The 23,994-nt window shown below is 37.0% G+C and overlaps 1 protein-coding gene across 2 annotated transcripts in view; it reads left to right on the top strand.

The window, feature by feature from the left end:
• The window catches only part of SPIRE1 (spire type actin nucleation factor 1), a 207,254-nt gene that overhangs the window by 149,542 nt on the left and 33,718 nt on the right, over window positions 1-23,994 (top strand). For both annotated transcript variants that reach the window (XM_045815142.2, XM_045815141.2), the window contains exons 7-8: window positions 9,693-9,779; window positions 10,444-10,573. In XM_045815142.2, the coding sequence (XP_045671098.2) occupies window positions 9,693-9,779; window positions 10,444-10,573 (217 nt within the window). The remainder of the gene's footprint in view (window positions 1-9,692; window positions 9,780-10,443; window positions 10,574-23,994) is intronic.

The raw sequence follows: 23,994 nt of genomic DNA, 5'->3' as shown, positions 1-23,994 counted from the left end.
TTTGTGATTAGAAAAGATGCTTTGTATGATTTCAGTCTTTTTAAATGTGTTGAGACTTGTTTTAGGTCTAACACGGAGAATGTTGTTTTTGCATTTAAGGAAAAGCAGGCTGTTGGGTAGAATGTTCTATGTGAGTTGGTTTATTTTAAGTTAGACTGTATGTTATTCGAGTTATCTCTTTCCTTACTGATCTCTCTAGTTGTTCTATCCATTATCCAAGTCTCCAACTATTATTGTAGAACTACTTCTATTTTTAATTTTTTCTATGTTTGCTTCATATATTTCGGTGTGTTTATAATTATTATATTTTCTTGATTTATTGACCCTTTATCTATGTATACTGTCTTTCTTTGTCTTTTGTGACAGTTTTTGTCTGATAGTTTGTTTTGTCTGATATTAATATAGCCAGCCCAGCTCTCCTGTGATTACTGGTTGCATAGAATATCTTTTTTCGGGGCGCCTGGGTGGCTCAATCGTTAAGTGTCTGCCTTCAGTTCAGGGCGTGATCCCAGGGTCCTGGAATCGAGCCTCACATCAGACTCCTCCACTGGGAGCCTGCTTCTTCCTCACTCACTCCCCCTGCTTGTGTTCCCTCTCTCGCTGGCTGTCTCTCTCTCTGTCAAATGAATAAATAAAATCTTTAAATATATATATATATATATATCTTTTTTCATGCTTTCACTTTCAGCTTATTCATGTCTTTGGATCTAAGTTGAGTCTCTTGTAGACAACACAAAATTGGATCATATTTTCTTTATCCATTCTGTCAATTTCTTTTTTTTTTTTTAAGATTTTATTTATTTATTTGACAGAGAGAGACAGCCAGCGAGAGAGGGAACACAAGCAGGGGGAGTGGGAGAGGAAGAAGCAGGCTCCCAGTGGAGGAGCCTGATGTGGGGCTCGATCCCATAACGCCGGGACCACGCCCTGAGCTGAAGGCAGACGCTTAACTGCTGTGCCACCCAGGCGCCCTGTCAATTTCTTCAGTTGGAGAGTTTATTCCCTTTGTACTGAATGTAATTACTGACAAGGAAGAACTTACTTCTGCCTTTTGATATTTGTTTTCTATATGTTTTAAATCTCATTTGTCTTCTGATTTTTTCATTGGTGCCGCCTTTTGTGATTTCTTTTTTCCTATATCCCATTTGGATTCTCTTCCTATTTTTTCTGTAGTTTTTTAGCTTTTTTTCTTAGTAATTCCCTGGAGATTACAATTGATATCTTTATAACAATCAAGCTCGAACTAATATCAGCTTAATATCAGTTTTAATAATGTATAAAACTCTTCTCTGTCACAACTCATTTCCCCCTTATGTTATTGTCATAAAATATGTCTGATTTATACATTCTGTGTCTATTAACATAGATTTATGATTATTGTTTTACATTTGTCTTATAAATTGTATTGGAGAAAAAGAGTAGTTGCCAACCAAAAATTCAGTAACACTGAATTTTATACTTACTTATATAGCTAACTTTACCTTTCTTTTGTAAGTATTTGTATGGGTTCAAGTTACTGCCTAGTATCCTTTTAAGCCTGAACAACTCCCTTTAACATTTCTTGTAGGGCAGTGGTGAACTCCTGCAGTGCTTGTTTACCTTCAGTTTTGCCGGGTACAGAGTTCTTTGTTGACAGCGCTCTTCCCCTCCCTTTAGTACTTTAAATGTTATCCCACTACTTTTTGGCCTTCATGATTTCTGATGAGAAATCACCCATTAATCTTATTAAAGATCTCTTATGTATGACAATCACTGCTTTCTTACTGCTTTCAAGATTGCCTTTGTCTTTCAACAATTAGACTATAAGATGTCCTGTTGTGGCTCTCTTTGAGTTTATTTTGCTTGGAGTTTATATAGCGTCTTAGATGAATAGATTCACGTGTTTATCAAATTTCAGCAGTTTTCAGCCATTAATTCTTCACGTATTTTGTGTCTTTTTGTGTCCCTCTGGAACTCATGTATGTTTGTACAATTGATGGTATCCTGTAGCTCTCTCAGGTTCTATTAAAAATTTTTTTTTCTTTCTTCTCCCCAGACTGAAAAATCTCAGTTGATCTCTGTTCAGATTTGCTGACTCATCTTGTTGTCTGTTTAAATCTGCTGTTGAATCCCTCTTGTGGATTTTTAAATTTCATTTATTGTACTTTCAGCTCTAGAATTTCTGTTTGGTTTATTTTTATAATTTGTTTCTGTATTAATATTCTCTATTTGGTGAGACACTGTCCTTCTGATTTCCTTTAGTTCTTGTCTGCAGTTTACCTTTACTCTTTGAGCATATTTAAGATAGTCCATTTAAAGTCTTTGTCGAATAAGTCCAATTCTGTGCTTCCTTGGGGAAGTTTCTATGAATTTCCTCCTTTTTTTCTAAGAACAAGCCGTAGTTTTTGTTCCTTTGCGTACCTCATACTTTTTACTGACACCTGGATTTTGAATACCTGGAATGTGGCAACTCACAATCAGATTCTCCTCACCCTTGGGAAGCTTATTATTGCAGCTTGTTCTGAGTTGTTTGTTTAATGCCTTTGTAAACTAATTCTGTAAAGTTTGACAGTTTTTGCTACCTTATTAGTTGTTTTTGTGGAGGACACAACACTGGCGTTCCCTACTCTGCCATTTTCACTACATCACTTTAAGTTTCTTTTTAACTTCTTATTTTTTTAAATTTTCCTTTATTTATTTACATACTTATTTAGAGGGGAGAGAGTGCGCTCCTGTGTGCGCGAGTGGAGGGAGGGGCAGAGGGAGAGGGAGAGAGAATCCCAAGCAGACTCTGCACTGAGTGTGGAGCCCAACGCAAGGCTCAATCTCACAACCATGAAATCATGAGCTGAGCCAAAACCAAGAGTCAGATGCTTAACAAACTGAGTCACCCAGACACCCTTAACTTTTCATTTTATTTTGAAGATAGACATGCTCATTATAGAAAATATGGATAATAGGGGAAAAATCACTTTAAATCACATAATTTCTCCACTCTAAGACTACTTCTACCACTTTGTAATAATTTGATTCCAAGAGTTTTCTGTGACATATAATTTATAAATACAAAATGAGGTTAAAGGGTACATATTGTATTGGAACTCTTTTCCCCCTGCTTAATACCTTGTAGACTTTGTTTCATATCACAAAATACAATTCTTAAATCATTAAAAATTTGTTAATAATTTAGTTTTGAATATGTAATACATTTTCCTGGTTCTAAATTCAAATATTTTTTAAAAGGCTTCTCTTTGACTATGGACTATGAGAAACAAACTGAGGGCTACAGAGGGGAGGGGGGTGGGGGAATGGGATAGACCGGTGATGGGTAGTAAGGAGGGCACATATTGCATGGTGCACTGGGTGTTATACACAACTAATGAATCATCGAGCCTTACATCGAAAACCGGGGATGTACTGTATGGTGACTAACATAATAAAAAATCATTATTAATAAAAAAAAAATAAAAAATAAAAGGCTTCTCTTTGTTTTTTACAGTTTTATTATATTCCATTCTACATCATTTTTAATGGCTCAAAGTAGCCTATTGAGTAGACAACCAAAATTTATTTAATTAATCTCCTGTGTTGAGATTTACCCTTTTTTTTACTGAGATGTAATGGCCATATAACATTATATTAGTTTCAGATGTACACCTCAATGATTTGTATCTGTATATATTGCAAAATGATCACCACAATAAGTTTAGTTAACATATGTCACCGTTTATCACTACAAATACTTTTCCTGTGATGACGACTTTTCATATTTACTTTCTTAGCAACTTTGAAATATATAATACAGTATTATTAACTACAGTCACCATGCTGTATATTACATTCCCAAGACATAATTATTTTGTAACTAGGTGTTTGTATCTTCTGACCTTCTTCATCCATTTTGTCCACCGTCCATCCTCTGCCTCTGGCAACAGCAAATCTGTTCTGTGTATCCATGAGTTTGGGGATAGTTTTGGGTTTTGTTTTGTTTTGTTTTTTAAGATTCCACATAAGTGAGATTATGTAGTATTTCTTTTTCTCATATTTCACTTAACATAATTCTCTCAGGGTCCATCCATGTTGTCGCAAATGACAAGATTTCCTTCTTAATGGCTGAATACTACTCCTGTGTGTGTGTGTGTGTACGCGCGCGTGTGCATGTGCGTGTGTGTGCATGCACACGTGGACATGTGTGCACGCACCACATTTTCTTTATCCATTCATCTGTCAGTGGGCACTTAGGCTGTTTCCATGTCTTGGCTATTATAAACCATGTTGCCATGAACATGGAGTATAGCTACCTTTTCGAGTTAGTGTTTTCATTTCCTTCAGATAAGTACCCAGAAACGGAATTGCTGGATCATATGTTATTTCTGTTTTTAATTGTTTTGAGAAACCTCCATACTGTTTTCCATAGTGGTTGCACCAATTTACATTCCCACCAACAGTGCACGAGGGTTTCTTTTTCTTCACATTCTTGCCAACAGTTATATCTTGTCTTTTTGATAATAGCCGTTCTAACAAATATGAGGTGGTTGTAGATTTACCATTTCTTAGTATTATATAAAAAACTGTATTAATTTCCTTAGTGTAAATTCTAACCATGGAACTATTGGATCAGTGAATATACTTGTCTTTAAGGCCTTTGGTAGGTACTGGCAACTTGTCTAAAACACTTGTAAACTACCTTGTGGTGTGAAAATTAGATGTATATTTGAAGTCTTAATGACAAAATGTAACTTCCCATGTTTCTGAAGAAAACTATCTTACCCTTTCTTTCAAGTATGTTTGTTGGTGGTACAGGGAGTATGTGGCAGGCCACATGTTTTATGAAACTCTATTAATGTTATATAACTATTAATCAGTAAATAACATAAATTGGATTTCTACTGCTTTAAACAAATATTAATGCACAAATGTAATTGGTATATAAGAATGTTTTTGCAAGGGTGCCTGGGTGCCTCAGTCGGTTAAGCATCCAACTTTTGGTTTTGGTTCAGGTCATGATCTCAGGGTCATGGGATTGAGCCCTGTGTCGGGCTCCATGATCAGCACGGAGTCTGCTTGTCCCTTCCCCTCCCCCTCTGCCCCCTGCCCCCCACCCCGGGCACATGCGCTCTTTCTTTCTCTCTCTCTCTCAAATAAATAAGCAAAAATTTTTTAATGTTTTCCATTTCCAAAACATTGCTAAAGGGGAGGCTGTAGTAGGTGGCAGTAAAAATAATTTTTAGTATGATTTAATATCTTAAACTGTATGTTTTTATGTTATCATGGATACTAAAAATAATTTTTATGCTTAAGGATTTGGGACAATTGAAAAGCAAAAACGCAACTTAACTGTAAATATAGGGAATGATTTTTGGTCCTGTTGACCAGATCTCTCAAGTCTAATGAAATAAGTTTCTTAGTTGTGAGTATTTTATATGAATATGAGAATATTGCGTGTGATTCTCTTTGACATCCTTATAGTATATTATGAATGTAATCTGGTTTTTCCAGGCTTCATCCTGGGATATAACAGCAAACTCAGATGTTTTTATGTACAGAGCAGGTAAATGTAAATGAGTGACTTAGGCTAGCAAAGCTTATCTATGGTGATCAGAATAGTGTTTATCACAAGTAGAGGTGGGGTAACAACTAGGAGAAGGCACTGGAGAGCTGCTAGTATTCTGTATTTTGAGCTGGGTGATAGTTCAATAGGTTATATTCATTTTCATATAATTATGATTTCTGCACTTTACCATGTATACCTTATACTTCAGTAAGCAAATTTACCCCCAAAATTGACATCTACTCTCTAAAAGAAATAGACTTCAGTACTACAATATATTCCTTTCTCATGCCACACTTATTGTTTGCGTTCCACAGTTATGCATTCATTATCAGGCTACTCTTTTTCCTGTGTGTGTAGAGGAAGATTCAAATTTTAACCAGGTAGTTTCATCTTTGGATGGTGGTTTCTTTTAACAAAAAGCTGAATAAGTTTTTGGATTATGACAGCTACAAGTAGCAGCCTTTCATGATATTTACAGATAGATGCTGTCTCATGAAAAAAGTCACTTGAGGATTCAGTTCTTGTGCTTAATGGCAAGAATCCTTCCATTTACTTGAAATGTTAAAATATAAGGAAGACCAGTGGGAGTCTGGCATTTTAGGCAGAGATGGCTTCCATGCCACTGCCTTTGGTGCCAGCTTTGTATCTTGGAAGTTCTGCCCAGCTGACCAGGATTGAACGGCTTTATTTGAAACAGTAGGTCCACACCCAGAGCCATTATCAGAAGCAGTAGAGAGCTTGGTGACAATCGGGAGAGTTAAGGAGGCTAGACTGTGGCCTCAGTAGTGGCTGAGACCACTCAGAAATTGAACAAAGTAACCTAGGAAACAAGACAGCCAAAGTTGGGTAAGATCCCACTTACTCCTGCGGGTCTCAAAGGTTGTGCTCATGCTGGGCCCACTTGGGAGAGACTAAAGTGAGCTGTTTATCCCTGGCCAAATAGAGAGGTCTTGTGAACGCAGAAGGTAAAAGCTGGGCAGACATTTAACTCCCGTGACAGAGGAAGGGAGCCTTACTGGCGTCACTGTGTTTATGTACCACTTCTGACCTATCACTGGCTGATCTCTAAGTACGTGGCTGACCCAGGGGCAACTCCTAGAAAGCCAAGCTTAAAAATAAAAACACGAATTTTAAAAAGAAAAAATATTGAGCAGAGACATTAGAACCTACATGTGGCTGCGGAAGTAGACTTAACAGAATTAGTGTAAACAAGTCACTAAGCAAATAAACAACAATACCCTTCCCCTGCAAGGAGAAATCAAAATCCAGAGTTCTTACAATATATTTTTTAAGTGTCCAGTTTATAGCAAAACATTATAGATAGCAAAAAACAAAACAAAACAAAACAGAAAAGCGTGGCTCATAGTAGTAACTCTTAGTACGGGAACAGTTATGGAATGTACATTCCAAGGACAGGGTGTGGGGGTAAGGAGCCTTCAATTGCCCAGGTCCAGCCAGTGGGCATGTCCTCTCAGTGACCTCTTCCAACCATAAACCAATAAAACTTCAAACAGGTGACATAGCAGAACATCTTTTTGACCTTGAGGTAGGCAGAGATTTCTTTAAATAGGATGGGTGTGTACATTGTGCACCAGAAGACTTATCCAAGAATATACTAACTAACATTTTTGTTGTCCCATAATGTGGAAGTAACCTAGTGTCCGCCAACAGTGAAATAAGTAAATTGAGAACAAATAAATGGAATAAGAGCAACAAAATTAATTTCTCCTACATGCTGCAATGTAATTGAATCTCTGAGACATAATGGTGAGCAATAAAAGCCAAACCCACAAAAAGCCCTTCATAGGATTCCATTCTTATATTTTTTTAATTCAAAAAAATCCATTCCTTTTATAAGTGTGTAGGAATGCCTTTTCTGTGTTCTTCACTAATACTGTGTTACACTCTCAAACTTTTATCTACCAGGTTTATAGGTCTGATCTCATTTAATTTCCATTTCTTAATGAGTAAGATCAAACATCTTTTTAAAGTGTTTTAGCCAATATATATGATGCTTAAGAGCAGTGACTCTGGAAATAGGGTAACTGTGAATCTCCATTCTGCCATCAACTCAATAGCATTTGGGGCATGTTACATGTACTTCTATATGTATATGGATACATATATACAGATACTGGTTTTAAAAAGTGAGACAAACTGTTTTCTATAAAATTTTAAGAAGGGGGAGAAAAAGGATTTTTACTGAGTTTTCTAAGAAGCTCAGAGCACAGAGAAACACTGCTGAATAGCCTGATGCTAAAATAAAGCCCATATGAGGTGGAGACTGGATATAGAGTATGTTTTCCACTTCAGTACTGTAACTACTGAAACGTGGAAAGAGGAGAGGCTAAAATATTAGACACAGACTAGGTCATCACCTCAAGGAAATGAAATCAGGATCTCAAAGAGATATCTGCATTCCCACGTGTATTGCGGCATTATTCACAGTAGCCAAGTTATGGAAACAGCTTAAATGTCAACAGATGAACGGATAAAGAAAACGTGTATGCATCTACAGTGGAATAGTATTCAGTCATAAAACAGAAGAAAATCCTGCCATTTGCAACAACATGGATGAACCTGGAGGACGTCATGCGAGGTGAAATAAGCTGGGCACACGAAGACAAATACTGTATGATCTCACTTGTATGGTGAACTTTAAGAAGTCAAACTCATGGAAGCTGAGAGTAGAACAGTAGGTTTCCAGGGGCTCAGGGATGGGGGAACTGGCGAGATGTTGATTAAATGTTGGTCAAAGGTCACGTTTCAATTATAAGATGAATAAGTAAATTCTGGGGACTCAGCATGGTGACTGTAGTTAATAATACTGTATTGTGTACTCAAAATATGCTGAGCGTGTACATCTTAAGTGCCCCCCCCAAAAAAAGAAAACAGTAACAGTGTGGGGTGATGGATGTGTGAATTAGCTTGGTTGTGTTAAGCATTTCACAGTGCATGTACACATACCAGATAATCACGCTGTATGCTTTAAATATGCATAATTTTTCTTTGTCAGTTCAGCCTCAGTAAGGCCGAGGGAAAAAAGAAATCTGATTGGGCCCCAATATTAATCCATAAACTATAGCTCAGCTTTGTACACTTTTAGTTGTGATCTTACATCATCACAAGTGGTTCTGTATTACTGAAGACAAAAATAGAAAAAAAAAGTTTTTTCAAGGCTCAAGTTATTTAAGCTTTTTGTTTGTTGAGGGTTCTGTGAGCTTCAGAATGACAGGTGATTTTAATGTGTTCTTTGTAATAATTATCAGTGATGCATCTGCTTACCATTTAATCTATTTAGCTATAAAGAATACGTTTTTTGAACTTGGAGGTTGTGGGTAGGAAATGAAGACAAATGGATAGATGCTTCTGCTTCGTGGTAGCCACTGTTTTCCTTTTCATGTCTTTATAACTTGTTAACATTTCTTTTTTCATCCATCTTTCATGAGGAGCATGACAGAAAATGCCAGCAGCTTCTGTTTTTTTCATATTAAGACTGGAAAGTAAATAGGACAAAATGGTCACAACTGTGCCTTGTGGGGTGGTCAGAATGTGAGTTTAGATTGTTATTTTTTTGTGGGTTTCTGGGGTTTTCTTAAATTGCTTTTAAAGTTTTCTTTTTATAACAAATTGCTATAAAAAGTGAGTACATTAGAGCAGGAGTCAGAGACAGATGAGGTCTCTACCAAAACTCTTGAACTTACTAATTGTGTGAATGTAGCAGAGACCCTCCTTGACATGAGCCTGAGTTTTATCTACAGAATGTGACTCATGTCACCAGTCCTTGCTGTTACCTAGGATGAAAGTAAGAAGTAGAAGGCTTTATAAGTTATAAAATTATTAATAAAGCATAGTATTATTTATTCCATTCACATTCATAATTTTAGAAACTTTTTGTAGGAAAGGATGAATCTAGTATATTTTTTCCCCAAACGGTAGAACTAGTGATTCAATTTATGAACTTGTATTTTCTTCAATTCTACATGGTTATTTTTGCTCTGAATCACTCAGCTATTTATTTTCCATTTTATTGATTGTAAACACGTCTTTGGTAGAGCCAGAGTGCACTTTCAGTAATTTTGAGGTGTCAGCTGTCCCCAGAAACTTATAATGATAATCCTATAGTCATATGAATCTTGTACTTGTGGTCTCCTTTCAGGTCAACGGTGATATTCCCCCTCGGTTAAAAAAAAGTGCTCATGAAATCATCCTGGACTTCATCAGATCAAGACCCCCTTTGAATCCGGTATGTGATCTGAGTGTTCCCCTTGGTTGGAGGTCACGTAGCAATGTGCTCTCTTCTAGGACATGGTCTCTGGAACTCAGCTCTCTTGGTAGTTTTTTCACACCCATCTTTTGTTCTCAGAATGATAAAGCCTAACTGTAAATTATATTCTTCAGTCACAGAAAAAATACTGAAAATTACTCAATACAAGGCCGTCTTAGGATGTTTTAACTGAAAACAACCTGAGTTACGGTGCAGTTCAGTAGCCACGTGTCCCTAAACAAATTAATCAGCCTCTCTGAGCGTTTATTTCTTCAATCATAGAAAGAAGACAACGATAGTAATCCAAGAAGGTTGTGATGATTTCCTCAAAAATGTTACTTTTAAAAACAGTAATAGTAATAGATAAAGTATAGGTTACATTTCAGTTGATTGCCTATCATGGTGGCATATTGTGAACATAATTATAACTTCAGCAAAACGGACTCCTTACAATTGGTTGAGCACATATGACCAAGTTACTGTGAAATCCAGTGATCTCCCTCTTGCTTAGTCTTTTATTATAAGACAGTGTTGCAATCAATAAAATACAATTGCATAATACTGTAGTATAGGAATGGACTTCAGTAAGAATTATTTAAGGACAACTACTGAAGTCTATAGCCATTCTTTTTTTTTCCCCAAGGTCTCAGCCAGAAAACTGAAACCCACCCCACCACGGCCACGGAGCCTCCATGAAAGAATATTAGAAGAAATCAAAGCAGAAAGAAAGCTGCGGCCCGTCTCACCGGAGGAGATGAGACGCAGCAGGTTAGGTGAGTCAGCTGCTTACTGCACCGCTGGTCTAGCCTCAGCCATTTGAAGTAGTGTCTGTGTACAACCAGCCCAGTGAAAAGTAGTGGCATAATGGTGCAAAGTAAAAGCAGTGTTTGTTCCTCTCTCTCTCTGACATACACGTACTTACTTGAAGTTTATACTTGAAATTCACAGAACAGGAAATTCTTTCCCCATAGGATACTGAAGTACATGGGAGCGCCATGTCTTAGTGGGAACTACTCTGCCATTCTCTAGACTGTGGCTTTAGGAGAGTCTCTTTACCTCTCTGAGTGTTGATTTCTTTATTGGCAGAAGGGGGATAAAAATTCCTCTGTGCTTTAATTATGGCTTTTATGTAAGAATTAAATAGGATTGTGGTCAAAATACTTCATAAACCGTAATACATATACAAAGCTATTATGTTTTAGAAATATGATACATAGTTTTACTTCACATTTCTGTTGTCTTAATTATGGGTTTAAAGATACAGTATTATGTGATGAAAGCATCGATTGTTACCTGATATCACTTAACTTATTCCCAAGCTTCCTTTATGTGTATTTGTTTTTAAATGTGTACTATAAACACACAGCGATTTTGATAGATAGCAAGACCATATTATAAAATATTTGTAAACATTTTTGTCTATACAGCTCTCCACCTATTTATAAGATTAAAGATGCCCAAAGAATTCAGAGAAACTTCCTTTAGGAAAATAGATGATAGTGGCATCTGAACAGGGAGGGAACCACACTCTCCTAGTTTTCTCCTCTGATCTCTTTTCCTGCCTCTTTTAGACTCTCCTTGGTCCTTTAGATTTCTGTCCTGGGCTCACCTCTCTCTGAGCAACTACACCCTTTTCCATGGTTTTTGTTCTGGCTACAAAAGCTCTCATCTGTGCATGGATCTCTCTGAGCTCACACCCGTTCATCCAGCTGTCTGCTAGCTAGGGCCTACAGTAGGACAGGGGAACCCATCTGTTTTCTCCGAAACCACCTTCTCCTGTTTCCCCATCTCCGTGTGCTCAGGCAGAACCTTGCGTCATCTCTGACTCCTACCTAACAGCCAAGCCCTGTTGATGTTTCTTGTTCTGGATCTTGTTCGTTTCCCCCTTTTTAGCCCAACACTATCCTAACCCAGCCTGTCATCTTCTCTTGTCTAGTTTATCACATCAGCTTTGACTGCTGTCCCTGCTTCCAACCTCGAACTCTTCAGTCGTATCCTTTTGTTAGACTCTCAGCCCTTCTTTTACCTTGTGAGCTTCTTGCCAGCAAGGCCCAGATCTGTCTTGTTCATTGTTGTAGAAGTGCTCCCATAGGTGCTGAAGTACTTGAATGTATTTTCAGTTACAAAGCTACTGAGTGAATAAAGGTTGTATCAATTTATCCCTGTCTAATTTTTATGGCAGCAAGTGTTGTCTCTTTAAAATAATGTTTAAAGCATGCTAAGTGACAAATCCATATAAGCATTTGTATAATAATGAACTAAAACATAAAAGCCATGTGCACCGGGGCGCCTGGGTGGCTCAGCCGTTAAGCGTCTGCCTTCGGCTCAGGTCATGATCCCAGGGTCCTGGGATCGAGCCACGCATTGGGCTCCCTGCTCGGCGGGAAGCCTGCTTCTCCCTCTCCCTCTGCCCCTGCTTGTGTTCCCTCTCTCGCTGTCTCTCTCTGTCAAATAAATAAATAAAATCTTAAAAAAAAAAAAAAAAGAAGAAGAAGAAGCCATATGCACCAAGAGTACTTATCCTGATGTCCTCAAATGGGCCTGACGAGAGTCTGTGAGTCCCCTGAAATACAAAACGTGTGCTTATTTCACAAAGTGTATGTATGTGCATTTTTCTGGGGAGAGGGTCCATAGCTTTCCTCGGTTTCCTAAAGAGTGCACAGCCTCTAAGAGTAAGAACCACTGTGGAAAAATAAGGAAGCGTAAGACTGGATTTTTTTAAACTGGTGTACCTTGAGAATTAAAAAATGGGGTAAAAGAAAAGATTTCAACAAAACTATGAGGCAAAACAAATACATTACCGTGAGAAAAGTAAGCTTCATGATTTACAGGAATTAGGCTGAGGGATTGTTAGCGTCAGTTGAAGTACTTATAGATGTTCTTGTACAATGTGGATGATATTTGACATATAGTTCCTCCACTCTTCTGATAGTTTTTGAAGCTTTACTTTCTATTAAACAACCATGTCATCTCCTGGGGTGCAGAGATGAACAAGGCATAATGCCTGTCCGCAAATGCTTACAGAATAAGGACTCCAGAGTGTCATGTATGTTCATGCTGCAAGACCATTAACAGCAGCCAATCAGAAGGCATTAGTGAGGCCATCTGAGGGAGAGACTAGCAGTCCCTGTAAGTGTCAAGGGGACACCCTCATTGCTTGAAAGGGTCACTGCAAGCCTTTGTCACATACATATTCTTCTATTTCACTTTAAACAAATTCGATGCTTAATAACAGGAAACCTACTTCAGAATAATTAAATATCAGGGGTGCCTGGGTGGCTCAGTTGGTTAAGTGTCCGACTCTTGGTCCTGATCTCATGGCTCCTAGGATGGAGCCCCGTGTCAGGCTCAGGGCTCAGCACGGGAATCTGCTTGGATATTCTCTCCCTCTGCCCCTCCCCCACTCGTACTGGCTCTCTCTCTCTCTCTCTCACATGCTCAAATAAATAAAACCTTAAAAAAATAAGTAAATATCAATTTTACATTACGAGGACATCTTATTATTTTATTTTTTATTTTAACCTTACGAGTGGTGTTTCACAACAGCCAGGACTGAGCTGTTATAGAAAGCGATTGTTCATCTGTGAGAGTCTTACTTCTAGAATTCTGCATTCAAACTGATCTTGAATCTTACTGGAAAGTAAGGGATTTGGGTTCATTTCTGCAGATCTACGTTGGTTCTTACCATAAATCTTGCTTTGGGGAGTTTAAGTAGGATGAGGTTGGCAGACTGAACTTGAGAAGTTTTCTACATATTTTTATAACCTTTCCCTTCCATGTAATTGTGAGCAGAATCCCACTATAGAAATTGGGGAAATACATAAATGTTTGAAGAAGAAATGTCACCCGTTGTTTCAACACCCAGAAGCATCCCCTGTGAATCTACTTGTGCAGTATGAAATGGAGACAAGAACTGTATGCACAGTATTCTGTTCTCTTCACTTAGCGTTGTGTGTGATGTGAACATCTTCCCATGTCATTAAATAGCATTCATAAGGCCCTTGTATCCTGATATATGGCTAAAGTGTGTTTTATTTCCCTATTGTTTGACAGACTCTCCTTTTTTTTTTTCCTGTTAAGTCTGAAAATACTATTCTTGTGCACCAGTCTTTGTTCATGTCCAGTCGTTTTCTTTTTCCTAACATATACTGAATTGAGATTTTGGGTTTTAAATATAAATTGTACCTTTAAAAAACATCTTTTCTGTAAACTTCTTAATTGCTGTTATGCTTGATTTCTCTCCTCTTTGTGATACATAGAGCTTCGAAAAGATCCAAACCTCATCTTCCAAGAAATAACGGCATCCTTTTCTTATGCAGTAGTCATTTGTATTTCAAAAGATAGATTCGTGTATCAGAAGAATAGAATGAGAAGATACTAGAGAAGGGTGGCAAGTGCTTTGAGAATATGTTGTCTTTTATTTGCTATGTATAATTTGAAAAATCTAAAGTCGATAATATTTGAATTCAGAAATGCAGGGTTTTTTTTTAATGATTCACAGATATTTATTTGAAAACCTCACACTAATGCATATATAAATACTATGATTAGATCAATCAGATTATGGACAGCAGAAACTGGATATTTACTTCTACAAGGGTTAATTGTAATATTCCTTCCCAGAAGTCTTAAAAAATAATTATAAACAATTATAATTAATGTTTGGATTTTTCTTTAGAAAAACATTAAAAAATTTATAGCACTTTTGTAAAGTTAGCATTTTGAGGAGAACACTTATTTATTTTCTTCAATGAATGTTAGCTAAATTATGAAATCCTTTTCTGTTTGAAATACGTAATTTCTGCATCCAGAATATCTTGATTATTGAACTTCAAGTTTCTTGTATGAATTTTTTATTAACATATAGTGTATTATTAGTTTCAGATGTAGAGTTCAGTGATTCATCAGTCTTATATAATACCCAGTGCTCATTACATCACATGCCCTCCTTAATGTTCGTTACCCAGTTACCCCATCCCTCCACCCCACCCCCCCTCCAGCAGCCCTGTTTTTTTCCTATGATTAAGAGTCTCTTATGGTTTGGCTCCCTCTCTGATTTCATCTTGTTTTATTTTTCCCTCCCTTCCCCTATGCTACTCTGTTTTGTTTCTTAAATTCCACATATGAGTGAGATCATATGATAATTGTCTTTCTCTGATTGACTTATTTCGCTCAGCATAATACCCTCTAGTTCCATCCACGTTATTGCAAATGGCAAGATTTCATTTTTTTGATGGCGGAGTAGCATTCCATTGTGTATATATACCACATCTTCTTTACCTATTCATCTGTCAGTGGACATCTGGGCTCTTTCCATAGTTTGGCTATTGTGGACCTTGCTGCTATAAACATTGGGGTGCAGGTGCCCCTTTGGATCAATACATTTGTATCTTTAGGGTAAATACCTAGTAGTGCAATTGCTGGATTGTAGGGTAGCTCTATTTTCAACTTTTTGAGGAACCTCCATACTGTTTTCCAGAGTGGCTGCACCAGCTTGCATTCCCACCAACAGTGTAGGAGGGCTCCCCTTTCTCCACATCCTTGCCAACCTCTGTCATTTCCTGACTTGTTAATTTTAGACATTCTGACTGGCATGAGGTGGTATCTCATTGTGGTCTTGATTTGTATTTCCCTGATGCCAAGTGATGTTGAGCATTTTTCAGGTGTCTATTGGCCATTTGTATGCCTTCTTTGGAGAAATGTCTGTTCACATCTTCTGTCCATTTCCTGATTGGATTTTTTTTAATATTTTATTTATTTATGAGAGAGAGAGTGTGCATGAGCAGGGTGGAGGGACAGAGGGAAAGGGAGAAGCAGACTCCCCTGAGATCCCCGAGCCCTAGGCAGGCGCTTAACGGACTGAGCCACCCAGGCACCCTGCCTAATTGGATTATTTGTTCTTTGGGTGTTGAGTTTGATAAGTTCTTTATAGATTTTGGATCCTGGCCCTTTATCTGATAAGACATTTGCAGGTATCTTCTTCTCCCATTCTGTTGGTTGTCTTTTGGTTTTGTCACTATTTTCTTTGCCATGCAAAAGCTTTTTATCTTGATGAAGTCCCAATAATTCATTTTTGCCTTTGTTTCCCTTGCCTTTGGAGACATGTCTAGCAAGAAGTTGCTGTGGACAAGGTCACAGAGATTGCTCCCTGTGTTCTCCTCTAGGATTTTGATGGTTTCCTGTCTCACATTTAGCTCTTTCATCCATTTTGAGTCTATTTTTCTGTATGGTGTAAGGAAATGGTCCAGTTTTATTCTTCTGCATGTGGCTGTCCAGTTTTCCCAACACCATTTGTTGAAGAGACTGTCTTTTTTCCATTGGATATTCTTTCCTGCTTTGTCGAAGATTAGTTGACCATAGAGTTGAGGGTCCATTTCTGAGTTCTCTATTCTGTTCCATTGATCTATGTGTCTGTTTTTGTGCCAGTACCATGCTGTCTTGATGATTACAGCTTTGTAATATAGCTTGAAGTCCAGAATTGTGATGCCACCAGCTTTGGTTTTGTTTTTCAACATTCCCTTGGCTATTCAGGGTCTTTTCTGGCTCCATACAAATTTTAGGATTATTTGTTCCAGCTCTGTGAAAAAATGTTGATAGGGATTGCACTGAATGTATAGATTGCTATAGGTAGAACAGACATTTTAACAACATTTGTTCTTCTAATCCATGATCATGGAATGTTTTTCCATTTCTTTTTGTCTTCCTCAATTTCTTTCATTAAGTGGTCTATAGTTTTTTGAGTACAGATCCTTTGCCTCTTTGGTTAGGTTTATTCCTAGGTATCTTATATGTTTTGGTGCAATTGTAAATGGGATCCTTAATTTTTCTTTCTTCTGTCTCATTGTTAATGTATGGAAATGCAACTGATTTCTGTGCTTTGATTTTATATCCTGTAACTTTGCTGAATTCCTGTATGAGTTCTAGCAATTTTGCGGGGGGGAGTCTTTTGGGTTTTCCACATAGAGTATCACGTCATCTGTGAAGAGTGAGAGTTTGACTTCTTCTTGCCAATTCAGATGCCTTTTACAGAAATGCAGGCTTTTTTAAATAGGTGGGTTTTTTTAATTCAAGTAGAGTTAATATACAGTTAACATACAGTTAATACAGTTAATTTCGGGTGTACAATATAATGATTCAGCAATTTTATACATTTCTCAGTGCTCATTAGGATAAATGTACTCTTAGTCTCCTTCACCTGTTTTACCCACCCACCCCCACCTGCCCTCTGGTAACCACCAGGTCTTTTTTTCTTTGTCTCTTTTTCCTTTGTTTGTTTAGTTTCTTAAATTCCGAATATGAGGGAAATCACACGGTATTTGTCTTTCTCTAACCAACATATTTCACTTAGCATCATATCCTGTAGGTCCATCCATGTTGCTACAAATGGCAAGATTTCATTCTTTTTTATGGCTGAACAATATTCCATTGTATGGATGCGTGTGTGTGTATATATATATATATGTGTGTATATATATATATATATGTGTATATATATATACACACATATATATGTATATATAATATATATGTATATATATATATATGTATATACACACACACGCATCCATATTTTCTTTACATCTTCTTTATCCATTCCACATCTTCTTTGATGTCCAATTGTTGGACACTTGAGCTGCTTCCATTTCTTGGCAATTGTAAATAATGCTGCAGTAAACATAGAGGTGCATATATCTTTTCGAATTAGTGTTTTCATTTTCTTTGGATAAATACCCAGTAGTAGAATTACTGGATCATATGGTAATTCTGTTTTTAATTTTTTGAGGAACCTCCATACAGTTTTCTACAGTAGCTGCACCAGTTAACATTCCCACCACCAGTGCTCAAGGGCTCCTTTTTCTCCACATCCTTGCCAGCATTTGTTGTTTCTTATATTTTTGTTTTTCGCCATTCTAACAGGTGTGATATGTGATATCTTATTGTGGGTTTGATTTGCATGTCCCTGATGATAAGTGATGTTGAGCATCTTTTCATGTGTCTGTTGGCCATCTGGATGTCTTCTTTGGAGAAATGTCTATTCATGTCCTCTGCCCATTTTTAATTGTATTATTTGGGGGTTTTGGTATTGAGTTACATAAGTTTTTTATATATTTTAGATATTAACCCCTTAATTATATCATTTGCAGATATCTTCTCCTATTCAGTAGGTTGCCTTTTAGTTTTGTTGATGGTTTCCTTCACTGTGCAAAAGTTTTTTATTCCGGTGTAGTCCCATTAGATTGTTTTTGCTTTTGTTTCCCTTGCCTGAGGAGACATATCTAGAAAAGTGTTTCTACAAGAAATGTAGGGTTTTTTGAATGGTGAGTGGAGGATTATTCTCATCAGTATAAAATTCTGATTACTTTTCTGCGAGATAACTAAAACACAGTAAAATGCTTATTTAAAAGTTACATCCTAATTTATTTACTAGAATGAAATACTTAAAATATTATTTCCTGGTCATCAAATAATAAGTGTGATTGTCAACAAATTGTTGCTTTATTTGCCCCATTTAAGATACACATCTCCTTTGTTGACATAAGTGCTTTTGAAAACATCTGCATATGATTCCAGCATCTTGCCTAGTTGCATTTGGGATCTAACTCAATGCTTTACCTTCACGTCATTTTTTTTTAATACTGTGTTTTTGGATTGTAAGTATAAATTATTCCTTTAAAAACATCTGCCAAGAAACATATTGAGAGATACTTACATTCTATTAAATTTAGGTGTTAGAACTCTATAGGCAGTCTACCTGGAAGACATGAACAGGGGAGACATTCTGCCCATTATGCCTATGCCTCCATCCCCACTATAGATCTAAGGTTCTGTCGTCTTCTGACGGTAAAGGTACCTGTCCTTCCTCAGCCTAGGTCATAGAATAGATAGTCTGGTAAGAGTTTTGGGCCGCAGTGAAAATAGTTAATTCTCACTGTCATGAATACCCAAATTAATCAAATCTTTGCAGTAAGCTTTTTTAAAAAATAGCTTTATTGAGGCATAATTTATCTACCATAAAATTCACCCATATAAAGTATACAATTCAATGGTTTTAAGCATATGTAATAAAAATTTAAAGACATAAATAAGTTTATTCTTAAGAAATCATATTTATTGAGCTTCTACTGTGTGTGAAGCACTGTTTGCTATGTGCAAGCACCTTTTTTTGGTAGGGTCATTTAATCTTCTTCAACAATCTCATGAGATAAGTACCATTCTTCCCATTTTACAGCGTAAGTAACTGAAGCACAGAGAGGCAAAGTAACTTTCCCAGAATCACACTGCTAGTAAGTGGCAGAGCTGAGATTCAGACTCAGACATTCTGGCTCCTGGGGCCTCTCTTCAACTGCTAGTTTACACTGCCTACGATAGACAGTATAGTGACACATTGTGATGCTAGTTCCTGAAGAATTTTTATGAAGTGTTTCACCTTGGGCAGAGATTTTGGTCAGATTTTCATCCTGAAATAATTATTTAAGAACACATTTATTTTTAAATTTAAAAAGATGTGTACCCTAAAATCATGTTATATTTAAGCCAAAATTCTATACTATGTTTCTTTAAAGTGTTTTGTATCTTTATCATGCTTTCATTCTTAACATGTTCTTTAAAAAGTTATTTTTTTTCTTTTGTTGTTACTCCATTTCAAGTCTTAGTGATATAATTGAAACTAAAACTCATGGTTTTGTTGTATTTCAGATTTTTATTCACTGCCTTCTGCCTTTAAGTCTGAAATGTGCCATTCTAGGTCTTGAATCTTCCTCCCTTTTTCGTCATCCCTGTATATTCCTAAAGCTGAATTATTTTCTTTTTATTGTTTGTTTTCTTTTTTCAGCAATGCGGCCACTTAGCATGTCTTACAGTTTTGACTTGTCAGGTAAAAAAAAAAAAAAAAACAAAACAAAAAAAAAAACACTTCACACCTGACGTGGGTTTTGTGATTTCTGTGAAAACATTTCATTCATCTGCTTGTCCAAACATGTATAAGAAGAAAATTGAAAGGCTTCTTCTAAGCTGTGGTCAGTAAGATAAAACATTCTGCTTATTTGAAAACCATATCCTTAAAAAATATTAAAACTACAGTAATAAATCTGTTGCCTGTGAGGGATTATAGAAGAATCATTATGCCATCCCTGTAGTTATAGAATTTGACTGCCCATCCTTACGGTCACTGTCTCTCACCCACACTCTTCTTCTTCTTCTTCTTCTTCTTCTTCTTCTTCTTCTTCTTCTTCTTCTTCTTTTTTTTTTTAAGAACTTATTTATTTATTTGAGAGAGAGACAGAGAAATCACGGGCAGGGGGAAGGGCAGAGGGAAAAGCAAGCTTCCCACTGAGCAGGGAGGCCAGTGCAGGACTCGATCCCAGGACCCTGGGTTCATAACCTGAGCTGAAGGCAGATGCTTAATCTACTGAGCCATCCAGGCACCCCTCAGCCACACTCTTCTAAAGCAGCAATGTCGAAATCTAAAACAGAACTTTGCCTTAAGAGAATAGAAAAAAATTTCAAGAAACAAAGCTTTGACACTTCGTATTCTCTAAAGCATTCAGTTATTTAAGTAATTAGACTCAAAGCTGTCAGCTACTTCAGAGGACCACCACTCCTCAGCTGACAGGCAGGAGCTGTCTTTGGTGTCCCAGTGCTCCCTCTGGGTAGAGCCTAGTCACCAATGATTCTGAGTGCTGTTTGAGATTATAAAAATACAGATATGTTCTAATGGCTTTGGTTGTAAAATACAGTTGACCCTGAACAACATGGGTTTGAACTGCTCAGGTCCACTTACAGGCATATTTTTTTTATTTAGGAGTTGACAGCAAAAGCTACACATTTATGTACAACTGTCCACCCCAGTCTTCTTTGGACCAAATGGAAGGCAACTAACCTCCTGCCCTCCGAGGACCCATGTAGGCCCAGGGAGGCCTGTTGAGGTTGTCAGCAGCCCCCAGGGACCCAAGACTGAACAGGGCTGCAGGTTGCCCCCTTTTGCTGACAGGACGGTCAGGGTCTACACCCAGGGCTGGTGGACAGGATGCTGAGCTAAAGCAGGTAATGTGCCCAGAGAGCAGGGTGGTGCTGCACAGGGAGCCCACACACCCACCCCCCCTGCTCCCTAGTCCTCCCTGCACAGGGCTCAGGGGCTATGCAGGCTGCTGCAGGCCTGGGGCCACCCCATACCAAGCATGGACTCCTCCCCTCCCACTCATGTGTGCCCGCACTTGCAGGCAGACAGGGCAGCTCTACTGTATCCCCAGGCCATTGTGGCTGCAGGCAGCTGCCTCTGCTAAGGCCCTCAGGCTGCAAAATATCACCATCATGGTACCAGGCCCACTGCTGCCTCCAGCCTGGCCTGACCTGCCTGCGTACATATTATTTTCAGTAAATGTGCATATAGGACTATGAATGTATTTTCTCTTCCTTATGATTTTCTTAATATTTTCTTTTCTCTAAAAATTTTTTCTTCTCTCTAGCTTTATTGTAAGAATACAGTATATATATATATATATATATATACACACACACACACACACACACACACACGTGATACATATAACATACAAAATATGTGTCAATTGACTGTTTATATTATCAGTAAAGTTTCCAGTCAACAGTAGGCTTAATTAGTAGTTAAGTTTTTGAGAGTCAAAAGTTATTTGCAGATTTTTGACTGGGGTGGAAGTCTGTACCCCTAACCCCTGCCTGGCTTTGTTCAAGGATCAACTGTATAATTAATGTGCTCTGTGTTTGTAGTACAAGTTTAGATCCCTGCTGTTAAATAGACAGGGATTAATAGTGAAACAGATAACCATTAATGACTAAATTTGATCTCTAATATCAGCCCCTTTTTAAATTGAGTTTTTATACATGAATTTTCAAAGCCAACTTAATCCAAATAAAATATTTTGCAAGTTAGAATTTTTCATTTTGGAAGCTGTTTTTTTGTTTGTTTTTTAAAGATTTTATTTATTTGAGAGAGCGCGTGCGCAAGCATGAGCAGACGGAGTGGCAGAGGGAGAGGGAGAAGCAGGCTCCCGGCTCACGGGAGCCCTACGTGGGGCTCTATATGGGGCTCCATCCCAGGACCCTGGGATCATGACCTGAGCCTAAGGCACTTGCTTACTGACTGAGCCACCCAGGCTCCCCTGGAAGCTGTCGTTTTGAATGTAAAATGAGATAAGATGTTGGCACTAATATTTTCTTCCAGAGTTTTCTTTCATATGCTCTGTAATTGTTGGCATAGCTTATATACAAATTCATATTTAAAGAGCCAAAGAGTTCTTGTATCCTATTCTGTTTATGAATATTTACTGAGCACCCTCCAATTGCTAAATTAGTTCCCAACTGTTTTTAAATTTCTGTTTATATTTGTAGGTCTCAGGCATCACTGTCATTTGTGCTTTTAAAAAACTCAGATAAATATTTTACAATCTTCACTTACTACTTTTGACTGACCACCGAAGAGCTTTTTCTATTTTCTTTATTCATTTGAAAATTTTTATTTTATCAACCATTTGGAGAGTAAATGTTGTAAAAAAAAAAAAAAAAAGAAAGAAAGAAAGAAAAAGAAAAACCTTATAAAAATGGTCTGGAAAATAAACTCAGAAATGTTTTGGTACATACTTGTTACTGATAATCTCCAAAAGTTGGCAGTATATATTCTAGAGACTGTGTTTCTTTTTCTGGAGATGTTTCCATCAGTTGGACTACAAGGGAGTGGCTGGCTATCTAAACACATTGACTGTTGGCTGACATAAATTAAGCACGGGTAGCTGATCTGGACAGTTTGCATGCCCACACACACGTTATATATAAGTGTATTTCGTGTTCTTATAGGTTATATGGTGGCTTCTGATTTGGGAAGGAAGCTCATAACCTCCATGATATAAAAAAATAGCAAAAAAATGTATTTGCTTTCAGCTGCTTATCATTTGCTATTTTAAGTGCACTTCATGATTTCCACATGCTTCATTCTCGATTTCTTGTGCTAGCTACTTTTATGCTTTCATTGTTGCATTTTGACCAATCAATTAAAATGTCCCAAATAATAAATGGAAAAAATTGATCCATTCTTGTAACCTAATTGCAAAGATTGGAATACAGTTCTTCTCTAAGTTGGGAAATGAACACACTAAGGAGTAAATACTTAAATATGTAGTATAGATAATGCCTCTGAACTTAAGTATAGAATAAGACATAATGAAGTATATTCTGCTGCTTAGGTATGTCTTAGAAATATTAATGCTTAGTGGAAAATCGTAATCCATTCAACATTAATTAAGGTAAGTATAATTTATTTTTACAATGCAAATAATAAATGTGTAATCTGTATCACAGTCATATTTCCTCCAACCAAATAAGGCAGCAGTTGGGTGAATCTAACATATATAAAGTTACTACATAAAGTATTTAATATCATGGTTATGCATTTTAGATTCTGACTCTGAGGTATGTGACTTCTAAAGCCATATCTAGCGTCTTAAATGTTTTTGCTTATTTATAAATATCACCATTTTTTTCTCAAGAAGTTCTATCTTATATAGAGGTACAACTCCTTGGTTTTCTCACTTGATACTTTGAAGTAATAATAAGGATTTCTTCATTGGAGCAGAAAGTTATTAGTAATCAAACTACTTAAAAATTTCTCTAAAAATATGTTCCAGTGGATCTTTTCAAATATAAAGTATGAGATAAAATCACACATGGTATTTAGTCTTATATGTGGAGATCATCCTGAAGCCTGTTACATAATTTTTTTTATCAATTCCATTTATCTCAAAGCTTTGAATTCAGTACAAGGTTATTATTTCAGTCAATGAGTTCAGTTTCAGTCAATGAGCTCAAATACAGTTATCAACCTCATAGTAATGTTCAGACAAGTAGAGAGCTCTTAGGTCATTTCTCAAATCTCCTGCATTGACAATGAAATGAACTCATGGCAGCCATGGTCACTCAACAGTATTCCCTAAACTTTAGGTTAGATTTTTGCCAGGCTTTAAGTACCACCAGTATTATTTAAATTATTTTAATATACCATCCATGATTTTTTTTTAAATTTCTTAAGGAAAAACATCTATAAAGCCATTTATCTGATATATTTTTTTCTGAAGAATTAAAATAAATATATAACCATTAAAACTTCCAGTGTTCCTCCATGCACTACTAGTGGTCTCACCCATAGGGAAACTCTGACTTGGAGGAA

The sequence above is a fragment of the Ursus americanus genome, chromosome 30 (assembly GCF_024610735.1).
Source record: "Ursus americanus isolate L20-20 chromosome 30, mUrsAme1.1.p, whole genome shotgun sequence".
Lineage (NCBI taxonomy): Eukaryota > Metazoa > Chordata > Mammalia > Carnivora > Ursidae > Ursus > Ursus americanus.
This window is presented reverse-complemented; position numbering and strand designations above follow the sequence as displayed.